Genomic DNA, 18,290 nt, shown 5'->3' on the forward strand with positions numbered 1-18,290 from the left:
AGTTCCATTTCCTAACAAAATCTTACTAAATAAGAATTATAAATCATAAATCCTAACTAGGTAGGTACGAATCTACCTTATAGTAACCATTAAGAATTGCGTGATGTCTTTATTTCGTGGGCAAAGTCTTTCATGTTAAGACTAATACAAATATCCGATGAAGAAATTATCGAAATAGAATCTAAATCTTATAAAAAAAATAGGAGTAAGTAAAATCATGGCACGCAACTTAAAAATAGATGGTGAATAAACAGGAAATGTTTGTGCAGTGTAATGCTAATTATATCTCGGTTGCGATATAATTAGAAGGGCATAAATATAATCTGTTTGTGATGAAGACAGACGTTCTCAATTACTGTCTTCGTAAAACGCTGTCTGCTGTCCCATTAACCGATTTTAGCCCATTTAATTGGTAAACTAATCTCTGTACGAACGCGGAACTGCGAAAGTGGATACGTACCGCAGACACTAATCCGATGATGCTAATATAGAAGAGGGTGTGCTTCAGCTGATCGGCGTATTCGCAGAGTCCCAACACTTTCAGCATAACCATCTTCGCGAGAATGTACATCACTGGGCCGAACAACAAAGTGCAGATGACCATAGTGGAAGCAAGCTAAGGAAGAGAATGGAAAGACGACACTTTAAACATAAGGAGTTTTGCTGCAATGTCAAGTCATAAAGGAAAACTCAATATTTTAATATTTCTCACCCAGGCAATTTCGAATGAAATGGCATCATTACTGAAATTGAGCTGGCAGAGACATCTACCAGTTAAGTCATTATAACCTAAAAGTCTAATCCAAGTTTAAAATAAGAAATTCAAAAAACTTACCACCTCTGCTCTGAGTCCATAATCGGTAGCAAACAACATCACTATTGGACCTGTTGGCACAGTCCCGTAAAGGAAACCATAATTGGCAAGATCTTCCACATCTTTAGCCCCAGCACACAACATCTCCACAGTTCCACGTGTAATAAGAGGGGAAGCCAACCTGACAAGAAAAAACGAAAAACAAATTGCTATTTTATTGACTGCTGATACTTGGCTACGAGTAACAAAATCTCAATGTAAACGCACAAATTACACAGAGAGGGTAATAAGTGGCAGAGAACGACCACTTACATTTTAACAGCAAGCAGGATTCCAGGCAGAAGAAGTCCCGATCCTCCTGTACTTCCGCCTGCACCAACCACGGAAAATCCAAGTAAAAACAGCACGCAAGCAGAGAAAGCTGAAGAAAGTACCTAAGAAAAAGTTAAGGAAATTATATAACCGCGTAGTATGAAATCGAACTTCTAACTGCCAATAACAAAAATATAAATTCATAAACGCATGCACTAGTCAAGATATCATGAATGCAATCGACTTCATCACCAAAGAGGGGGGGGGGTCTTAAATTATGAATTTTCTCCCATAATCGTGTATCATATTATGATTAACACATCAAGACGTGATTAATTTTTGGTAATGGCCGTAGTGACAACGGTATATCACTGACGAGGGGAAAAATAACCACCACTGGAAACGTGCTGCTCTTCGCCAGTCACACACGTCTGAACAGCTGAATTCTCTTGCCCGAATGAGCAGCAGTCGTTGCAAACAAGAGTGCACCACGATGATTAGTTTCATGTGCCTTCCATCCAGGAATGGTTTCTGTACACCTATAGTACGTTAGAATCGCCGGGGGCTTAATTTTTTCTATTTCGTTTATTAATTTTGTATGTTTTTGTATTTTATTTATTTTTTACAAATCCGAAATCTGTCTCTTTAGACCAATGGAATTTAGAGCCACTTCAGACCCCAATAAGCAGAGCTGTTGTATCATGCCGAGCGATGAACTTTATCTCCCACTTAGACAATCACAAACATCAAATCCCCACGACAGGATTTGAACCCAAAGCCTGTTTATTGGAGGATAGGTATTCAAACCAATTGGCCAACCATTCTATTGTCAGTATCTTGTGCACACACAATGTTCACTAGAAAAAGAAAAAAAAAAAATCAGTAAGCATAAGCATCTTACCCACTGCATTCAGTTATCGTTTATCAATAATGCGAATTTGAAACTGAACTTGTAATTCTGCTTTGTTTCAATCAGTATTTCAGATGCACCTTTTAACCACGCAGCCAGCCTTGACGGGTACGCACGTCAAGGTTGCCATGGATGCGAAGTGCATATTAAAATTGCAATACCATTGATATTATATTAAAAAGTAATGGATACGAATTACATGAGGTTGGTATATTTCATCCACACAGACGTTCATGCCGGTTTTCGGTGCTAACATTCGTAAATATTGCCACCTAACTCTGTTTTATCCCGAAATAACTCATGTCGATGCTGATGAAATTATCGATAAGAAGTTATCGATAAGAAGCATCTTTAACGGGGGAGTGAAGCCTGTGACAGCGACAATCACTCGCTTCACGAGATTTTCTTATCAAGTTTGTAAAAGTGGAACAACTTCCACCCAAAGGGATTGGGGACAGGTCAGGATCAGTGACACGTCATCCCACTGCTCATAATGGTAAGGCCTAAAGGTAGCACTTCAGATAAGGAAACAACCTTCACACGTTAAGTTTCAAAAGGAACTTGACAACGAACTAAAAAAGGTCGCCCTCTATTTCATAATAACTGTAAACGTTACTACTCCAAACTGTCCCATTAGTTGCAATTAAATAAGAGAATCAAACTAACAAAACTTAATTCGTTTAAACTCGTACTCACCTGCAATATTCCATACAAAATGCCGGGAAGTTGACCTTTAAAAATGATATTTCCCAGAATTCCAAGTATTGTCATGAACACGTTGGGATTCTTGAGAATTCCCCAGACAACCGAAAAAACAACCTTTCCTATCGTACCGCAAGAATTCTTCTTGGGCTCTGCTATGTGCTTAATAGCACGAACTTTTTCCGTTTCCATCAACAAAAAGCCCAGCGGATTGATGATGATCAGAGACGTTGGAGCAATGAGATACATGTAGCCCGGATACTGAGGATACTTCGTTCCATAGAGTGAGGAAACTGAAAGGAAGGGGAATAATTTTATGAGATCCGATGGTGTCAATAAATTCAAAAATAATCAGTCAACTTAATTTCAACCTATTAATTTGAGATGATAGATTGAGAATAAATGATTGTTAAATGCGTTTGGGATTAGCTTACGTTATTTATATTCAAGTAACAGCCATCATTAATAATTCCAAAACTAAAGAATAATAATGTACTCACCGATTGGATAAGCCAGGCCGAAATCGTTTCCTTGGGTACAGAAGATGGCGTAGAGTCCAGCATAAGCTAGATTGATGGGTCGTTGTACAGCCACGGTCATCATTACGACAATAATGAAGACCACAATTTTTCCTAAAAGAATTCCGCCAATAAAAAGCCAGTTGACATTCTGGAAGTTAATTGTCGCTAAGTTAAGAAAGATTAAAGCTGGCAGTGACAGCGTGGCGGTGAAACTGTTGAGACCTTTGATGTCCGACCTTGATATCATACGAAATCGTCCTGATAAGTACCTGAAACAGACAGAGTCGAATTTAGAATGGAATATCATGTAAGAAATCAAAATTGCTTAAAAACTCAGAGAATTACTACAAAAGTGAATCAACTTAACGACTTCCTTTGCGAACGGCAAAACTCGCAATACTACTACTAGTAATAATACAAAACAGTAGTTATTACTTACCCACATAGAATAATGACGAAACATATCACCAAGGTGGGCAACAAACGATCGAAGTCGACATCTTCTTTCGCAGTAAGTTCTGTTATGTTAGCACCAGGTGGCGTCACCTGCAAAAATGTGACATTGGCTTATCGTCAGAATTAATTCAATATACATCTAAATCATGGATCAAACAATAAAATGTAATCGAATTTAATTCTATTGGTTGTTTATCAACAGAATCATTTAATTTAGTGATAAATAAAGTTGCTTATCTCTACATCAGATTAAAAAAAATGTTGGATTGTTATCATATATGATGCGCTTCGTAAGATTTATACTTTATTATTTTAGGCGATCTTGGAGACCATTTAAGAACTTCCATTCCTGGTGGTTGGTGGTTTCACTCCTAAGATACTTAATATTACGATAGTTGGGACTTATTATGAGAAGGAAAAACTACCAGACTTTCCTGTTTGGGAAAAATGCTATCGAACCTAATTCCACGTAAGACACGGACGTAATGGGGGGGGGCTTGCTTTCGCTAACTTCCTCTTGTCTGGATGCTTAGTTTATGAGATTAGTGCGTAAAAAAGTCTATAGTGTGACAATGATGACTGATCACAAAGAGGTACATCCTCAGTTGATAATGTTCCCATAGGATGGCGAATGAATATTTTAATTGGACGGATGTTACTAAAAACATTACTTTAAATTTTTTGGAGTTTTGCGCGAAAGAGCTGAAAAAAATATTTACAGCGAGTAAGAGAAAGTCTGAACATAAATTTAGCAGTAAGTCCTCTGTTTCGGTATTGTGGCTTAATTAGTTTGGAGCGTCTACGACTGTTGAGTATCATAGCCGGGTAATTTGATTTTCTTTGTACTGGCACAAACTTAACCCCACTTGAACTGGGATGAGATAGTCAAGTTAGTTTAGTGTGATATTTATTGATAATTATGAACTATTACCACGGTCACAGTTTTATATTCAAAACTACATTCAAAAATCGCTATAATGGTAAACGAGCTTTAATCATGGACATCACTGGGTCTCGTTATCTCCAATGACCACACTTTGACTTCCAATTCTTTGCTGGAATCTGCTAAGAATTAGAATAATGATGACAATGTAGCCCTATGGATCCAATAATACTCTTGCATCAAAACAACGACCAATGTCACACCGTTTGCATTTTGCAAGCATGGCTCAGAGAGCACACCCAAACATTTTTGTGAGCTCCCCTGACCATCTAATTCTCTTGATTTGAATCCCATCGAGCATATGTGGAGTCGTGGAACGCAGCGTCCGCCAGTGTCTCGCTCGGTCGCTGACCTGCTGGACGTAAGTCTGTTCTAGTTGGTCCCAAATACCAGAAGACACCTTCCGTGGTCCGGTGGAGTCAAAGCCAAAAAGTGTGCAAGCGGTTATCTCGGCCAAAGGAGGCCCAACGCACAAGTAGGTAGTCAATGTTTTGCTCGTGAGTGTACAATCCACAGCAAACAAAATGGTAGGCGCTTATCAATAATTAAATTATAATTTCTTATAGAAGATTTTAAATATATATCTCATTCAGTTATTGGAGATAATCAGATAGGCGGTATTGTGAGTATGTTGATTAGGCAATAACGCAATGCAATTCGGAGATTTCATACGTCCGTAGGAAGCTCTGTGAGAGCACACGAGCACTCAAAACAAAGTACTTCGGAAAATAATTTTAATAATCTATATTGGTTTTAATAACAAAAATTAATAATTATTATTATTATGTAAATTACAGATGCCCTTCAATCACTGATTATAAGCTACGAAATATCGATGCGACATTTTCACCCCACTTCAAAACATCCCATTAATATTAGCTGAATAACTCACCATTTCCTTTTACATTTGGGTACGGTTAACAAGTATTATGGTAGATGTTGAATATATCCTGTTTAATCCCTCCCCACCTTCTACGCATTCAACCGATGGAAGGAACCCTGCTGTTCTATCTACAAAAAACAGTTCACTTAAACAACCGATTATGTGACTGCTCCCTTCCATCTGGTCATTTTCAAATTAAGAACAAAAACCGAACCCTCAAGGTGGCTATTTAGACCATTGTGCGGTATAAAGCAACGTTTAAGTTTATTACATTTATAATATAAATCATTCATAATATGAGCATAGAAAACTACCCAAGAGGAAGTAATCGTAAATTTTGCAAGCTCGGTTGATAAGGTTAGCTTGTTCTACTGTTTAAAAATAGCTCTCACCTGACACCACTGGACGTTGTCAATGGAAGGAGGAATTTGATACACGGAACTGACTTGGACCACGTTTCCTGGCATGATGGAGATTACTGGATAACCCTGATCTACAAATTACTGCAGAAAGAGAGAATATTTATTATTACTAAGAAATTACAACTTAGTGAATAGTAATCACATCATATTTCACAACTCGCAAATTAGCACAATACAATAAGACATTTAAGGCTATCCGAGATATAAAAATAAACTGATTATACACGCTCCTGCGCGAAAAATAAAAGCACATAAGACTTTTTTTTTCTTTAAAAAAATCTAACTTGGCCTGGGAAAATGTAACGACACGGAAGAAAAAAGGGTAAGAAATAAAAATAGGTCAGCTTAATGAGGACTAAGCCGAAACGCACCGAAGAAGGACACCTAATCACGGTTAAAACGAATTTGTTTTAATTTCGTAAATTTGAAAACGCGCAATACGGAGAGACAAGTGTTTAATGTGCACTCGAGGCATATGATAACGATAAAGAACTTCCCAACTTTGTAAACAGATTTGGGAAGTTCTTGTACATACCGGGGGTGGAATTAATAATGAAAAAAATAATCAAGTGGCAGAAACGATGTTAAAATTGATCTGCAATACAATCTGGTTTGCGACGATGATTTCTCTATTATTGCTTGAACCGAAATTTCAAATTCAAATCTGCGTTTCTGTTTATTCTAGTGTATTCAACAGAGATGGTGAAACCACCCCGGCACGCGACTATGTGTTGCATTCTGGGATTATGTTTGTTAATAGAGGTTAGGCATCTGGCAGAGTCAAATTCAATTAAAATTTTTTTTCTACATGAAATAACGGACAGTTCTTGTCTTTAGATATATATCACGAGATTACTATTAAATGTATTAGACCTATTAATAACCATTCATACAATTCTCGTTATGTGCAGTTAATCATTCCTTGATACAACACATGCGTTGATTCAAAATGTGTAGTAGCTTTTCGATTGAAATGCTACGTTGTAAGCGTATGAGGAAAATTGAATTTTGAATTGTTAACAGCGCCGCCATCTACTGCATTGTTAAAAGTACTTCCAAGAATATGGTTAGGTTCGTGGTTATGGGTTTTTTTTTATCCCTCAGTCATGAAAAGGACATGTCTGTGGCCCACTTTAAAATCAAGAATATTCTTAGAAAAGACTTTAAAAAAATAAGCCTTATCGATGACTGTAGAGTGAAGTAATATGATTTGGGGGAAGAAGGAAAGGGTTGATTGCAAAAAACTCTACTCGTCCGTGAATGTTTGACACAGAAATGACAGAGGCCAATGCAATACTTCTTTTCCCAGTTACCTATTCAATATTAGTTTTATTGATCGGTTTATAAAGCATGCCGCTTTTTATGCACATGACTTCGCTTTACAACAGACCGCAATTTGTAAGTTAGTTCTTAATATTAGGTTATCACATCAAATGCATATTTCCTTTGGCAAGTTCGACAATTAATAGCAGTTCCCCCTTTTCTTTTATGTCCCCCCCCACTGAATATAGATGAAATCCGAGTTGAAAATCACCTTTCTAACCAAATCAGTACTATTAGAAAACGAGGACACAGTGCCATGGAACATGGGTACTAGTTTACCAACTTTTAAAAGTCGGTCACGTTCAGTGAATCATTAGCGGGATTTGAGTGGGATCACCACTGGTACAAACGGTGTGATCAGACACTGTATCGGTGAATCACCTGTTTTACCATTACGTTAGAAGCAGATGGCTAAAATAAAAAAACTTTTGTTTCGCCGATCTGTCTTCAGCTAATATAATGACATGCTTTATAGAATTCTCCCTCCCATACTTGTTTCTGTGCATCCTATTTTCTACCTCCACCAGTCGACAAAGTCATTCGTTGCCCTTCGAGGAAATAAGGCAGCTTAGAAGGTGGGGGGGGGGGGGGAGGATTGCATATGCATTGCATCTTGCAGAGCGTGACTTCCTTGTTTCTATCGAGCAGATTTATTATTATTTTTAATAATATACGTTTCGTTGTCATGGAAATACTTATTAATTTCCAATTAATTCCCTTCCATTCGCGTTGCATGTACAAAACTAGTAATTAAAAACGATCTTCTAACCTAACGTCTACCAGATGCAAATTCTCTTATTTGTGGTGGTGCAGGTTCGAGTCTGAGATGTACGTAATTCTGCACTTGCATTTGATTTCATATGATAAATATGATAAATAGAAACATTGGTGCAGAGAAAAGTGACAAAACGATTAGGGAAAATATCGATATGACTTTCGTTAAAACGAAACCAACAAAAATGCTTAAATACTTCTTAAAACTCAACTGAGCTGATTGCTTCAATTTCTTGAAGCAATCAGCTCATGGATGAAATGTTAAAACATGTTAGAAGTCAGCGATTTCCTTTTAGTAAATAGCCAGTGAACTTATCGGCTTATTTTTAATTTGATGCCCGTAAAAACTGCCGTAATTGCTACTCCTTGTGCCTGACCTGATTACACTGATAAATGTTTTTTTACGTCTTCCAAATTGCAGATTTAATCATTTTAATGATTAAGGTTTATCGATTATAAATCAGTAACTTTTTTTGGATTTGAATACTGATTTTAAGTTTTTTTTAAAAAAAAACTATCGGTGTGATCACTAGGGGATGGCAATTAGAGCAATGTTGCCAAGTATAATTAAAACGACACCGATATATAAAAATAATTAAAAGCAGGCAATGTTTAAAAGTACGTTTTTTTCCAGTTCCCAAAACGTTTAACACGAGTCTGAGTGATGTCATTAGACTGTCATATGATTGCTTTCTTTATGAAAAAAAAAAGTTATGAATAATAAAAAAAAAATAAACTGTTATATTAAATTTAATTCATCTTTTAAAAATCCATCTCTAATAATAACTAAACTGCGTGCATTTCTTAACAGGTTTAACGGTATCAGTCCACATCAATAGCAGCTTTCTTCCATTTCGCAATCATTATCTGTTTCCCAGACTCATAAGTGAAGTGCAACCAGGAACGAAGGCTCCTCTCCAATGAATTAGAAAGGAAATGCATTAGATCTTTAAAAATCCGAACTCCATCAACAGCATATTATTAAGCAGCACCCACACATCTACGAATGCCTGAAGAATAACGCCTGCAGTGAAGTTTGGAATATCTTGTTTCAGCGAAGTGTTTAAAAGTCCTAAAATGGAGAGACACTGAGATGTCAGCAATGTCTGAAGTGTCTGCTAGAGTGGTCTCGAGAAAAATTAACGGCCTACAAATATTCGTATGACGCAAACGAAATTACGCAGTGAACTTTGTCTACATCACTTTTATTTTTTTTTTTTAATTTCATATAATCTAAAGACAGTGTAGTAATAGATCTGTGGAATCTTATTAAACTATGATAGAATGATAAACAAAATAATAAAGTTTAATTTTAAAATATAAATAATATTAAAACCTCAAATTAAAATATCTGTTTAAAATGAAAACATTAAAAACCCAACAAAAGCTTTTAAAAAAGTAAGCTCTTTGCCATCTTTATAATGGTCCAAAGAATTGATCTCCAGAGAACGTAAAAGCAAAGAAGAAGCATTATATAAAACCTGCTTATATAACTTTCATATGAGTATATCTCAGAAATCATTAAAATAAGATATTTTACTTCTGATTTTTATATGAAACAAAAATTATAATTTCAGATTATAATTTTATAAAATCAAATTATCATTTGATTCTGAAATTAGAACAAAAATATTAGGATGATTTCGATTATTTTTACGGATCTCTAATGCACGCGATTTGTACGAAAAAACTGCGCTTGGCAATTAATAGTTCTGCAACACATCAGTCGAAACTACACTCGGTGAAAGGATCGTCAATGACAGCATTCTCTCGATAAAACAGGTAGCTTCTGTATGGAGTTAAAAGCGGAGAAAAAAGGCAGAAAATTAACACACGAGTGTGTTATACGCTGATAACTTCGGTCTTTGTATCTCTGCACCATTCTTCCTGTTTTAATTCTTCATGAAAATTCTTTAATTGATGAAAAAGACTCATAAAGGAAGGTCGATCTTGACTTCTCAAAAATCTTTTGTATAAACTAAACTGTGTTTTCCTTGGTAAACAAATTATTTTCCATAATTTCTTAAGTTTCCTAAGCTTGTGTCAAGGAAGTTCATGCATATTATTAACCACGTGTCGTGTATGAAAATTCCAGAGAAACTGCATATGCAAAGTAGCATTTATCTGAATAATTTCTTTAGAGATACCAATCTAATGCCCAAGTAACTTAATTGGGTCTTAGCCCATGTATTTACAATGGGCCACCATCCCTGAGAATTATACAAAGGCAAAGTGATGATAACGGAGAAAGTTAAAAATAACGAGAAGGTTAAGAGAAAACCGGGTCACATATTATAAATAGATACACCTGTCCGGATGACCTTCACGACACAAAGAATCCTGTTTTTCTTCGGTATTCGTCTTCTGGGAAACTTGTACGAAAACTAGGTGATTCTTTAAACCTGACCCTATTACACATTCCTTTAGAAGCCTTACAACTCTCTCCCTTTCAGAACCAAGTGCGATAGGAAGAGTTCGTGACCAGCAAATGTGGTATTGTATTATGAACAGAGTCGGTGAACCTTCACCTCTGGGATGGCCGTATACTGAATCATCATTCCACTCTTTCAGCCTTGCTGGAGAATTGTTTTAAAATGATAACAAACTATGCCACTTACGTATTGTGATCCACAGCTTACTTGAAGTCTCAATTGGTTTACGAAAGAAATGGTCAAACATAGGAGACTGAGGAAGCGTTCGTTTTATGTTTGGAGCCAAAAACGCCAATTTTAAAAAAGTTGCTGAGTATTGAAACAGTTCAAACTACAGCATGATGATGAACTTTTTAAACACAAATGATATCTGCGTTTAACTAGATCGTAAATGACCTTTGCATATAATTGAAGGTCACTTATGCTGATTAGGGATTCAGTCTCTGAAGTGACATTAACCCGTTCTGGCAGGGCAATGTCATTAATCTCTCTCTCTCTCTCTCTTATAGGTCGTGACTCGAAAACAAATCGAGCATACCACGAGCCGTTGTCCTCCTCCCAACAACAGATTCCATCTCATTCCTAAGCATTGTCTAAATCTTTCCTGAAACCGCAACCTTCACACACATTTAATATCTTATCTCAGATCTCCTTTCTTCAAATTACTTCTTTCAAGCAATTCCTCATTTGACTAAGGGGAACAATGACTTTATATCAACCTCCGATCTCTCTTAAGGGAATAAATAACAACCACCCGCAGCTGTCAGCAGTGCAGATAACACATTAAGCCTGAAATATAAGAGACGGAATTTTACCGTTACACACCTTACCGTCTTACGCTACGACCATCTTCATGTCAAGGGCAAAGTTGATTGTGACAAAACTAGGGTAGCTTCGAACATCCCTGGGAATGCTGCGTGCAAATGTAGGTCACAAATGGAGGAAAACATCAATTATCTGAACGATAGCAGGTCGTATGTATCCGAAACTGCTAATCGAGGAGTGGAAAGGGTTTAGTGAAGCCATCGGTCCCGAAGCACATGCTCATGAACACCTCAGCTTTGACGACAGATAAGAGACTGGTAACCTACCAGCGTAACAGCGGACCTGTCCTATTTATGTGCACGAAAAAAGGTCACGAGACATAGTGGTGTTGATATGTTAGTATTTCTTCTCAAAGCCATGCGATGTGAAACCTTTTGGCTTTCCCCCACCTTCCGTTTCCCCCCTTCTGAAGTCTCGAAGCAGGGTTCGCTACCCTTTTCTGACCTAAACCCACGTGTTAAACTTTCGCAACCTACTTCGACAATTCAGTATCCAAGGACTGAAAGGTTAGAGACATACTTTTCCATCAAATCAGTTTCCTAAACGATAAAAAGTCAAGAAAAACATGAAATGTGATTATTTTATCTTTTACAAATTATCCTTCAGCGCTACTGACTAAGTGTAGCTGAACTTCAGTAATGAGACATACGGGTATTGGACTGTAACGCAAATTTATGGGAAATGAAAAAGTACAGACTAGTTTTCAAAAATATTTCTGTAGAAAATTCCTTTTATTAAGTTATCAGTTTTGAAAAAAAATATTTTAACTGCATATTTATTGATCATGAAGAAAAACAAACACTCATTTTCAAGAATATTCAATTATAGAGGGAATGTAGGTAACGATCATTTAAAATAGTCTGTACTTTAAATAGAATTCAACTTCAATATGGTATTATCCTACTAAGTGAATAGAAGGCGGTTCTTGATATGTAAGGTTAGTTCTTGGAAACACCGAAATAATAGCATTGAAAATTTTGAATAATCATTCTGACGTATTTCTTCAACACTTCTCCCATTAAGAAACTCACTTCCACATGAATTAAACTTTGCTATGTCATGCTCGTTATAAACCTTGTCTTCTACTAATTATAAACTACTGATATTTCTGTACTCTTTCTTCGTATGTCAATGTCCGCTCTGCCTGTTTTGCAATGAGAGAATTCCGCCATTTTCATCTGACAAATATTCCTATAGTCCTGAATGAAATTGAATTCGAACTCGGATCTTTCCAAACAGAGGGAGTCGTCTTTACAGACTGCGCTACGGAGACGATTTCGGTTATCACTGATGAGGTTGCACGTGTTACTTGATGAGGTGCAGTCGTGCTCGGACGGAAGTACACACTTATTGATACTCTTCATGGAAAATAAAATCTTTCACTTACCAATCGCCGGCTCAGCTAAATACAGGTGTTTTTTTTTCCTGGAAACTCGAGTATTTTAACCTCGATATTCAGAAAAACAGAACTTAAACTTCACTCTGTTAAGACAATCTAATTGATATTACTGTCTGAAATAGGAACACAAGAGGGCGGCAGTTGTCTGCATATTTTCGTCACCGGGCTACAAATCATCAGTAGGCAGCTAGACCAAGGACAGAGTCTAGCTGCCTACTGATTTCCAAAATTTAGAGTAGAAAGAGGGCTGCTTACTCGTTTGAGGAAATGAAAAAGCAGTAAATAGTTATACTTAACTTTTAATTATTAATCTTAATCTCTTCATTTTCTTCCTGTCCATCATCGTCTGTTATTAACATTTTAGCAAGTTATTAACATAGACTTGTAAGTTATTTTAATAACTTGTTAATAACTTATGTTAACAACTTGCTGGTTGATGGAACAGCCGAGTGATCTCCTGCGAACTGTCAGATCGGTTTTTGAACAAGTGACTTTTTTCAGTAGGGGAGTCGCAATTTTATAGCAAGCAGCTAAACCACACAGGCTGGGCTGCTCTAGAGTGATGACAATGACAAAAATGATAAAATTAAATTAAATTTTATTTTGCTTAAATGTAAACTGCCTGCCTACTTTAAATTATTTTACTAAAGCCAAACTATGCTGTTATTACTCAAAAATCATTTTTGAAAAATAAAAAAGTATCACTTAGCGGCGGAAACTTTAATTTTGAAGAATTCTAGTAATTTATCCCATTTTCCAAAATACTATTACCTGTAAACCAGGCACTTGTTTCCTTAACCTCTCACCCTCGTTTCGAACCAGTTTTTGGCGCTTTGTCATGAATTCCCCCCCCCCTTCCCTCCTCTCCTATCAGAGAAAAAGAGACAGATTTATTAGCTCCTTCAACGGTTTGTATTTTGACGTGCTTTTCCTAGGGCAAAAGGCCGGAAGATGTTTCTAGGCCTCTGTGCTAGACACAGATAACGCGATAACGGGGAGGGGCATGAGAGAGAGAGAGAGAGAGAGAGAGAGAGAGAGATGTAGAATTACAGAAACATATGTGGACCGGAGGCAAGATTTTTTTTCAGGGCACTTCCGTATTCGATGAGTTCACCTACCTCGACTGTGCGTTAAACAGAATGTGTGCATTAATGCAGTCTTGAGTAGCTGAATGGATAGCGTCTCCACGTTGCAACCTGCATCCCTGCCATAATAAACGTTCATATTCTACTGTGGCATGGATTTTCAGATGTAAAAATTTTCAAGGTGGGTGATTTTCATCCTCAAGCTTGAGATAATCATCATCATCAATGTGAAAAGTACCAAGTTTGATCACTAGAACAGAATTATCATAAAAGACAAATAAAATATTTGCCATCTTTTATGAGAATTTAATGCAGTTGTTCAGAATTTTGTTTCGCTGACAGTGTCTTAATCCTTTGGTAAGACTCCAGACAAGCGAATTGACTCTCAAGGTTGGTGCCAGATCATGAAGTTTGTAAATTTTGGTGTCACGAATGCAAGCGGATGTAGTCGACATTTTCTGCGAGAGAATGATGGATTTAGATTGTAAGTACGGGTAGCGGAACTTTTCATGTCTCCAAGAACTTATCACGGCTTACCTGACCTTGGTTATCCTGACGAGCAAAAACCATGAGAGAAACTGCCGAGTGAGACATACCAAGAGTGCAAGGTCAAAGTTCATTAGACCTCGTTGCTTACAATAGTCCGGTTTAAAAGTTGACAAACAGGACACTCCTTTATTGATACTACCATGATTTCAAGGACCACGAGGATAATCTAAGAGTGCTGGCTGGGAATGGTGATTAAACGGCACTAGTTGCTCACCGGGTGTGAATATCACACGCTGGACTATTTGCGTGTTCGGAGTTCTTGCTAAGCGAGGGGGGGGGGATCAAGTGGTATTTAAAACCAAACCAGTTACATAAAACAACATAATCCTTTCACCCATCTCAAATCACGGTCAGGTGAGTTTACAAATAGTTTTATTACTATATTGACCTTTGAGGAATGTATCAGTTTAATAATAAACTGCTTCTTGCATAATAGGCATGCGGGCCTATTAAATATGAGAATATAATTTCTGGGATCGTTGACGGCCTTCCGTAGTGCATCAGACCTTCGGCTTCATGAGCAATTCTCAGAATCAGTGCTCAGATTACAAGAGAAACGATGGAACTGGAAACAGCAGTGCACAGCTGTGTTCATTCCGGTAGTAACCCAAAACCACATATCCTTTTTACATCTATCTAAAGCAAACAACTGCTTGATAACAGTGCTGAAAAGCATTTTAAATTATTAGCATTTCAGATATATTTATCCTTATACAGTTTCAGCTAACTGACTGGATCTATTGCCACATACTTTCCTCATTTTTCTATCATACGAGAAATGAAAACTCTCCCTAATATCACAGTATATTTCACCTTAAGAACGAAATCTGAATTTAAATCTATGATGGTGTTGGCAGGATCTGTTTTGATATAAAAATACACAGATTGTCCTTGCATAGCTTAAAGAGGAACAAAAAACACACACTGGTGCGTGTTGGTAGGATCTGTTTAATATAAAAATAAACAGATTGTCCTTGCATAGGAATAACACGCACGCTCGGGACCGATAACCTCCAACAAACTCTGGTGAAAGTTTTATTCATGTGTGCTTCACATTCAAGAAAAGATCAACGAACTCTTGAATATAAACCGGCTGTTCGATAAGCATGGATATTTCGTTCGTGACTTTTCTGGGTGGCATAATATCTCGATTAAGCACTCGCTAAATAGCAGGTATAGACGATATAAAACAGTTTCGTGGATAGCAATCGGCATGGAGTTGTGTGTACTGGGCGATTAACTCTTAAACGTTATAAAGATAGCATTTAAGAATGCGGTTGTTTTAGTTGAAAGGCCATCACTAAGAAATACTCGTTAATCTTAAGCATGTCTAGAGAGGGAGAAAGACACATAATTGTATGGTTTATTTAGATGTGATAAACATTAAAATGAGACCAGCAATTACATTAAAGCTTGAAGAATCCACTTTAAACAAACAATGACAACATTATCCAATTTCGCGTTTAAAAATCAACCTAAAGTTTCAGAAAATGGACAGAAAAAATTTCAAATAAAAGGATATTTTTATATAGATTTCTCTTATAACAAACGAAACGGATTAACTATCCTGATGGATAGTTAATCCGTTTCGTTTTAACCACATAATAAACTCTTTAAAATTAAATGGATATGAGCAAGCAAATAAACATTATAAACAAAAAAAGATCATTTAAAACAATGTAGCTTATTAAAAAGACCGAAAATCTAAGAAGATTTTTTCCGTAATGCAGTTTATTAAAGATACAAAATCGAAAAGGAGCTTCAGGAACTGCGTAATTTCCTAAAGATAGCCATGATTTGTCTTGGCAAATAACGTTCAAGTAGTTATTACTGAAAACCTGGACGTTTCATATATTTTAATAACCGCGTTAAAAAGGGGATCTCTGCTGCTGCTATTATAACAAATGATGTTTAAGGGTAAATTATAATTATACAAACATTTAAATGAAAGATTATTTACGCCTTTCACCAGACTGAAAGAGAGACAACTGAACGAACGGTTCAAATGTAATTTATATATAAACAAAAAACAGTAAGAGTTCACTTAGGGAGGTAAACTATCTTACTAAAGTAAAGTAAAATATCTATTTTTTTATCGAACTGTTTTTCCACTGACGATGTTTCTACATCGGTATTTTCACTGGCGTTCTCTTTTACCAGACTGTACTGCAAACAATGCCTAAACGAAACAAATATTCATGGCTAGTAACATAAAACTTTAAAAATTTCATTTAGAAACACATGATTTAAAACATCAGCCAGGCTTAACTCTCCCAGAAGTTCTGTCCACTTAGCTCCGGATACAATAAATCATTTAAAAGGCAACACTTTCTACAGACGGCATTGAGAGTGTACCTCATCATTGAAGACACAAGACAATATCGGCCAATAAACACTGAGAAATACTGGACCTAAATGTACAGAATATTTCTTTTATAGGCCCTTTTTTTATCAGTAGCACTCTGCTAACTCAAAACAGCAGGTAAGATCGGGATATCTTTTTTTTCTTTTACGTATGCCCAGTGAGTTGTATATTCAACGAGAAATGAAAAGATTAAAGCAAGAGAAAAAGCCTGGCAAAAAAACTTTCAATAGAGAATAAAGAAAAAATGAAAAATTTAACACAAAACTGTAGCTTACCGGTTCAATAAAGGGTATGCCAATAGTTTACGCTCCACTTAGTGAATATACCAACTACACACTACACAATCAATTACCAAGTGTACTACCGCTCATCCGTAAGAACATCGCATGTGACAGACGCGGTTACTCTAACATCGTTTCTACCGGTTGTAGGGTGTACGTATATTTGTCTTAAACAGAAAAAAAAAACAAAAACAAAAAACCTTCAGCTTTCGTTTGATTGGATAAGGGAAACCCACGTGATTTCTCACACCCTCCATTACTCAGACGGCATCGATTCATTAGCGAATGCCATCTTCCCCCCCCCCCTCACTTCCACGAGAATTATGTAATCGCTGGCTAAGTGCCATGCGTGTGTCTTATGAGACGGAAGGCACAAAAGCCCTTATGAATTAGGCGGTGGAAGAGCCGGGCTTTTCCGCTACGGAGGAACACAGAATAAGACTCATGTCGTGACTGCTTTTTTGTTCTTGACTTCTCCAGTGCTTACGTCCTTAACCTTCTATTCCGTCGGCTTCATGGAAGAGAAGAAAGCGTTCTCCTACTTACCTGGAAGTGGCTCTTGGAAATATTTATAGAATCGCGTGGTTAAATTAGCAGCAAAGTGGATTGTCCCAAATTTATTAATGTCGGTGGCGTCATGAGCACTCCTGATCGAATATTATACTTTTCCTTACTCGGTCAATTTAATTAGAAGTCATTGAAATCACCTCTACATTTGGCTAATAATAAGTGCATTAAGCTTTTTTTTTATATAAATGAAACTTTTTAGTTTCTTCAATGTGGCTCATTTAACAAATATGGAAATATGTCTCGGGCAAAAGATTCTGGTGATCACGTGACGAAGAAAGTTGTAAACAGTACGCAGGTATTTTGCCCATTTTCATCAGGCTGCAACATCAGTGATGCAATTGTTTTATAGAACAGTTCGAAATGTTAAAAACCCTAAGTTAGATTGACTGATCAGTTCTCGGAATTCTACTGACTGTGGAGCCAACTGAAAACAGTCTTGAATAAAGAGAACCAACAATAAGAAATTTATTTCGTATACTGGAACGTGCCTAGAGAAATTCGCACACTCTCCTGCTCACAGATGTTTACGGATTCAAACGACACCAATGACTGAATACCTTCAATCAAATGGGGAGCAACCATTGATTGGGTTAGTGCTGTGCGTGTGCAATATTTATGTTTGCAGTCATTAACTTCTCATTAGTATTCCGGCCTTTCCTTTAACTAGGAAATACGATGTTAAGCACCGATTAATTGAGGAATGTAATCTTCTAAGGATATGACA

The 18,290-nt window shown here is 36.8% G+C and overlaps 1 protein-coding gene across 6 annotated transcripts in view; it reads right to left on the minus strand.

Annotated features, from left to right (window-relative positions):
• Positions 1–18,290, minus strand: part of LOC150105411 (lysosomal cholesterol signaling protein-like) — a 153,077-nt gene that overhangs the window by 11,595 nt on the left and 123,192 nt on the right. For 5 of the 6 annotated variants that reach the window (XM_090394141.1, XM_090394143.1, XM_090394137.1 and 2 more), the window contains exons 2-8: positions 5,934–6,044; positions 3,699–3,805; positions 3,239–3,528; positions 2,733–3,031; positions 1,127–1,248; positions 836–995; positions 461–616 (exon numbers count right to left, since the gene is read on the minus strand). In XM_090394141.1, the coding sequence (XP_090250267.1) occupies positions 461–616; positions 836–995; positions 1,127–1,248; positions 2,733–3,031; positions 3,239–3,528; positions 3,699–3,805; positions 5,934–6,008 (1,209 nt within the window). In that variant the 5' untranslated portion in view covers positions 6,009–6,044. Of the gene's footprint in view, positions 1–460; positions 617–835; positions 996–1,126; positions 1,249–2,732; positions 3,032–3,238; positions 3,529–3,698; positions 3,806–5,933; positions 6,045–16,990; positions 17,104–18,290 lie in introns of those variants that run through there. The other variant, XM_090394139.1, reaches the window with a different exon arrangement.

The sequence above is a fragment of the Typopeltis vanoorti genome, chromosome 6 (genome assembly GCF_054136105.1).
Source record: "Typopeltis vanoorti isolate ZY-2024b chromosome 6, IOZ_Tvanoo_1.0, whole genome shotgun sequence".
NCBI classification, from domain to species: Eukaryota; Metazoa; Arthropoda; class Arachnida; order Uropygi; family Thelyphonidae; genus Typopeltis; species Typopeltis vanoorti.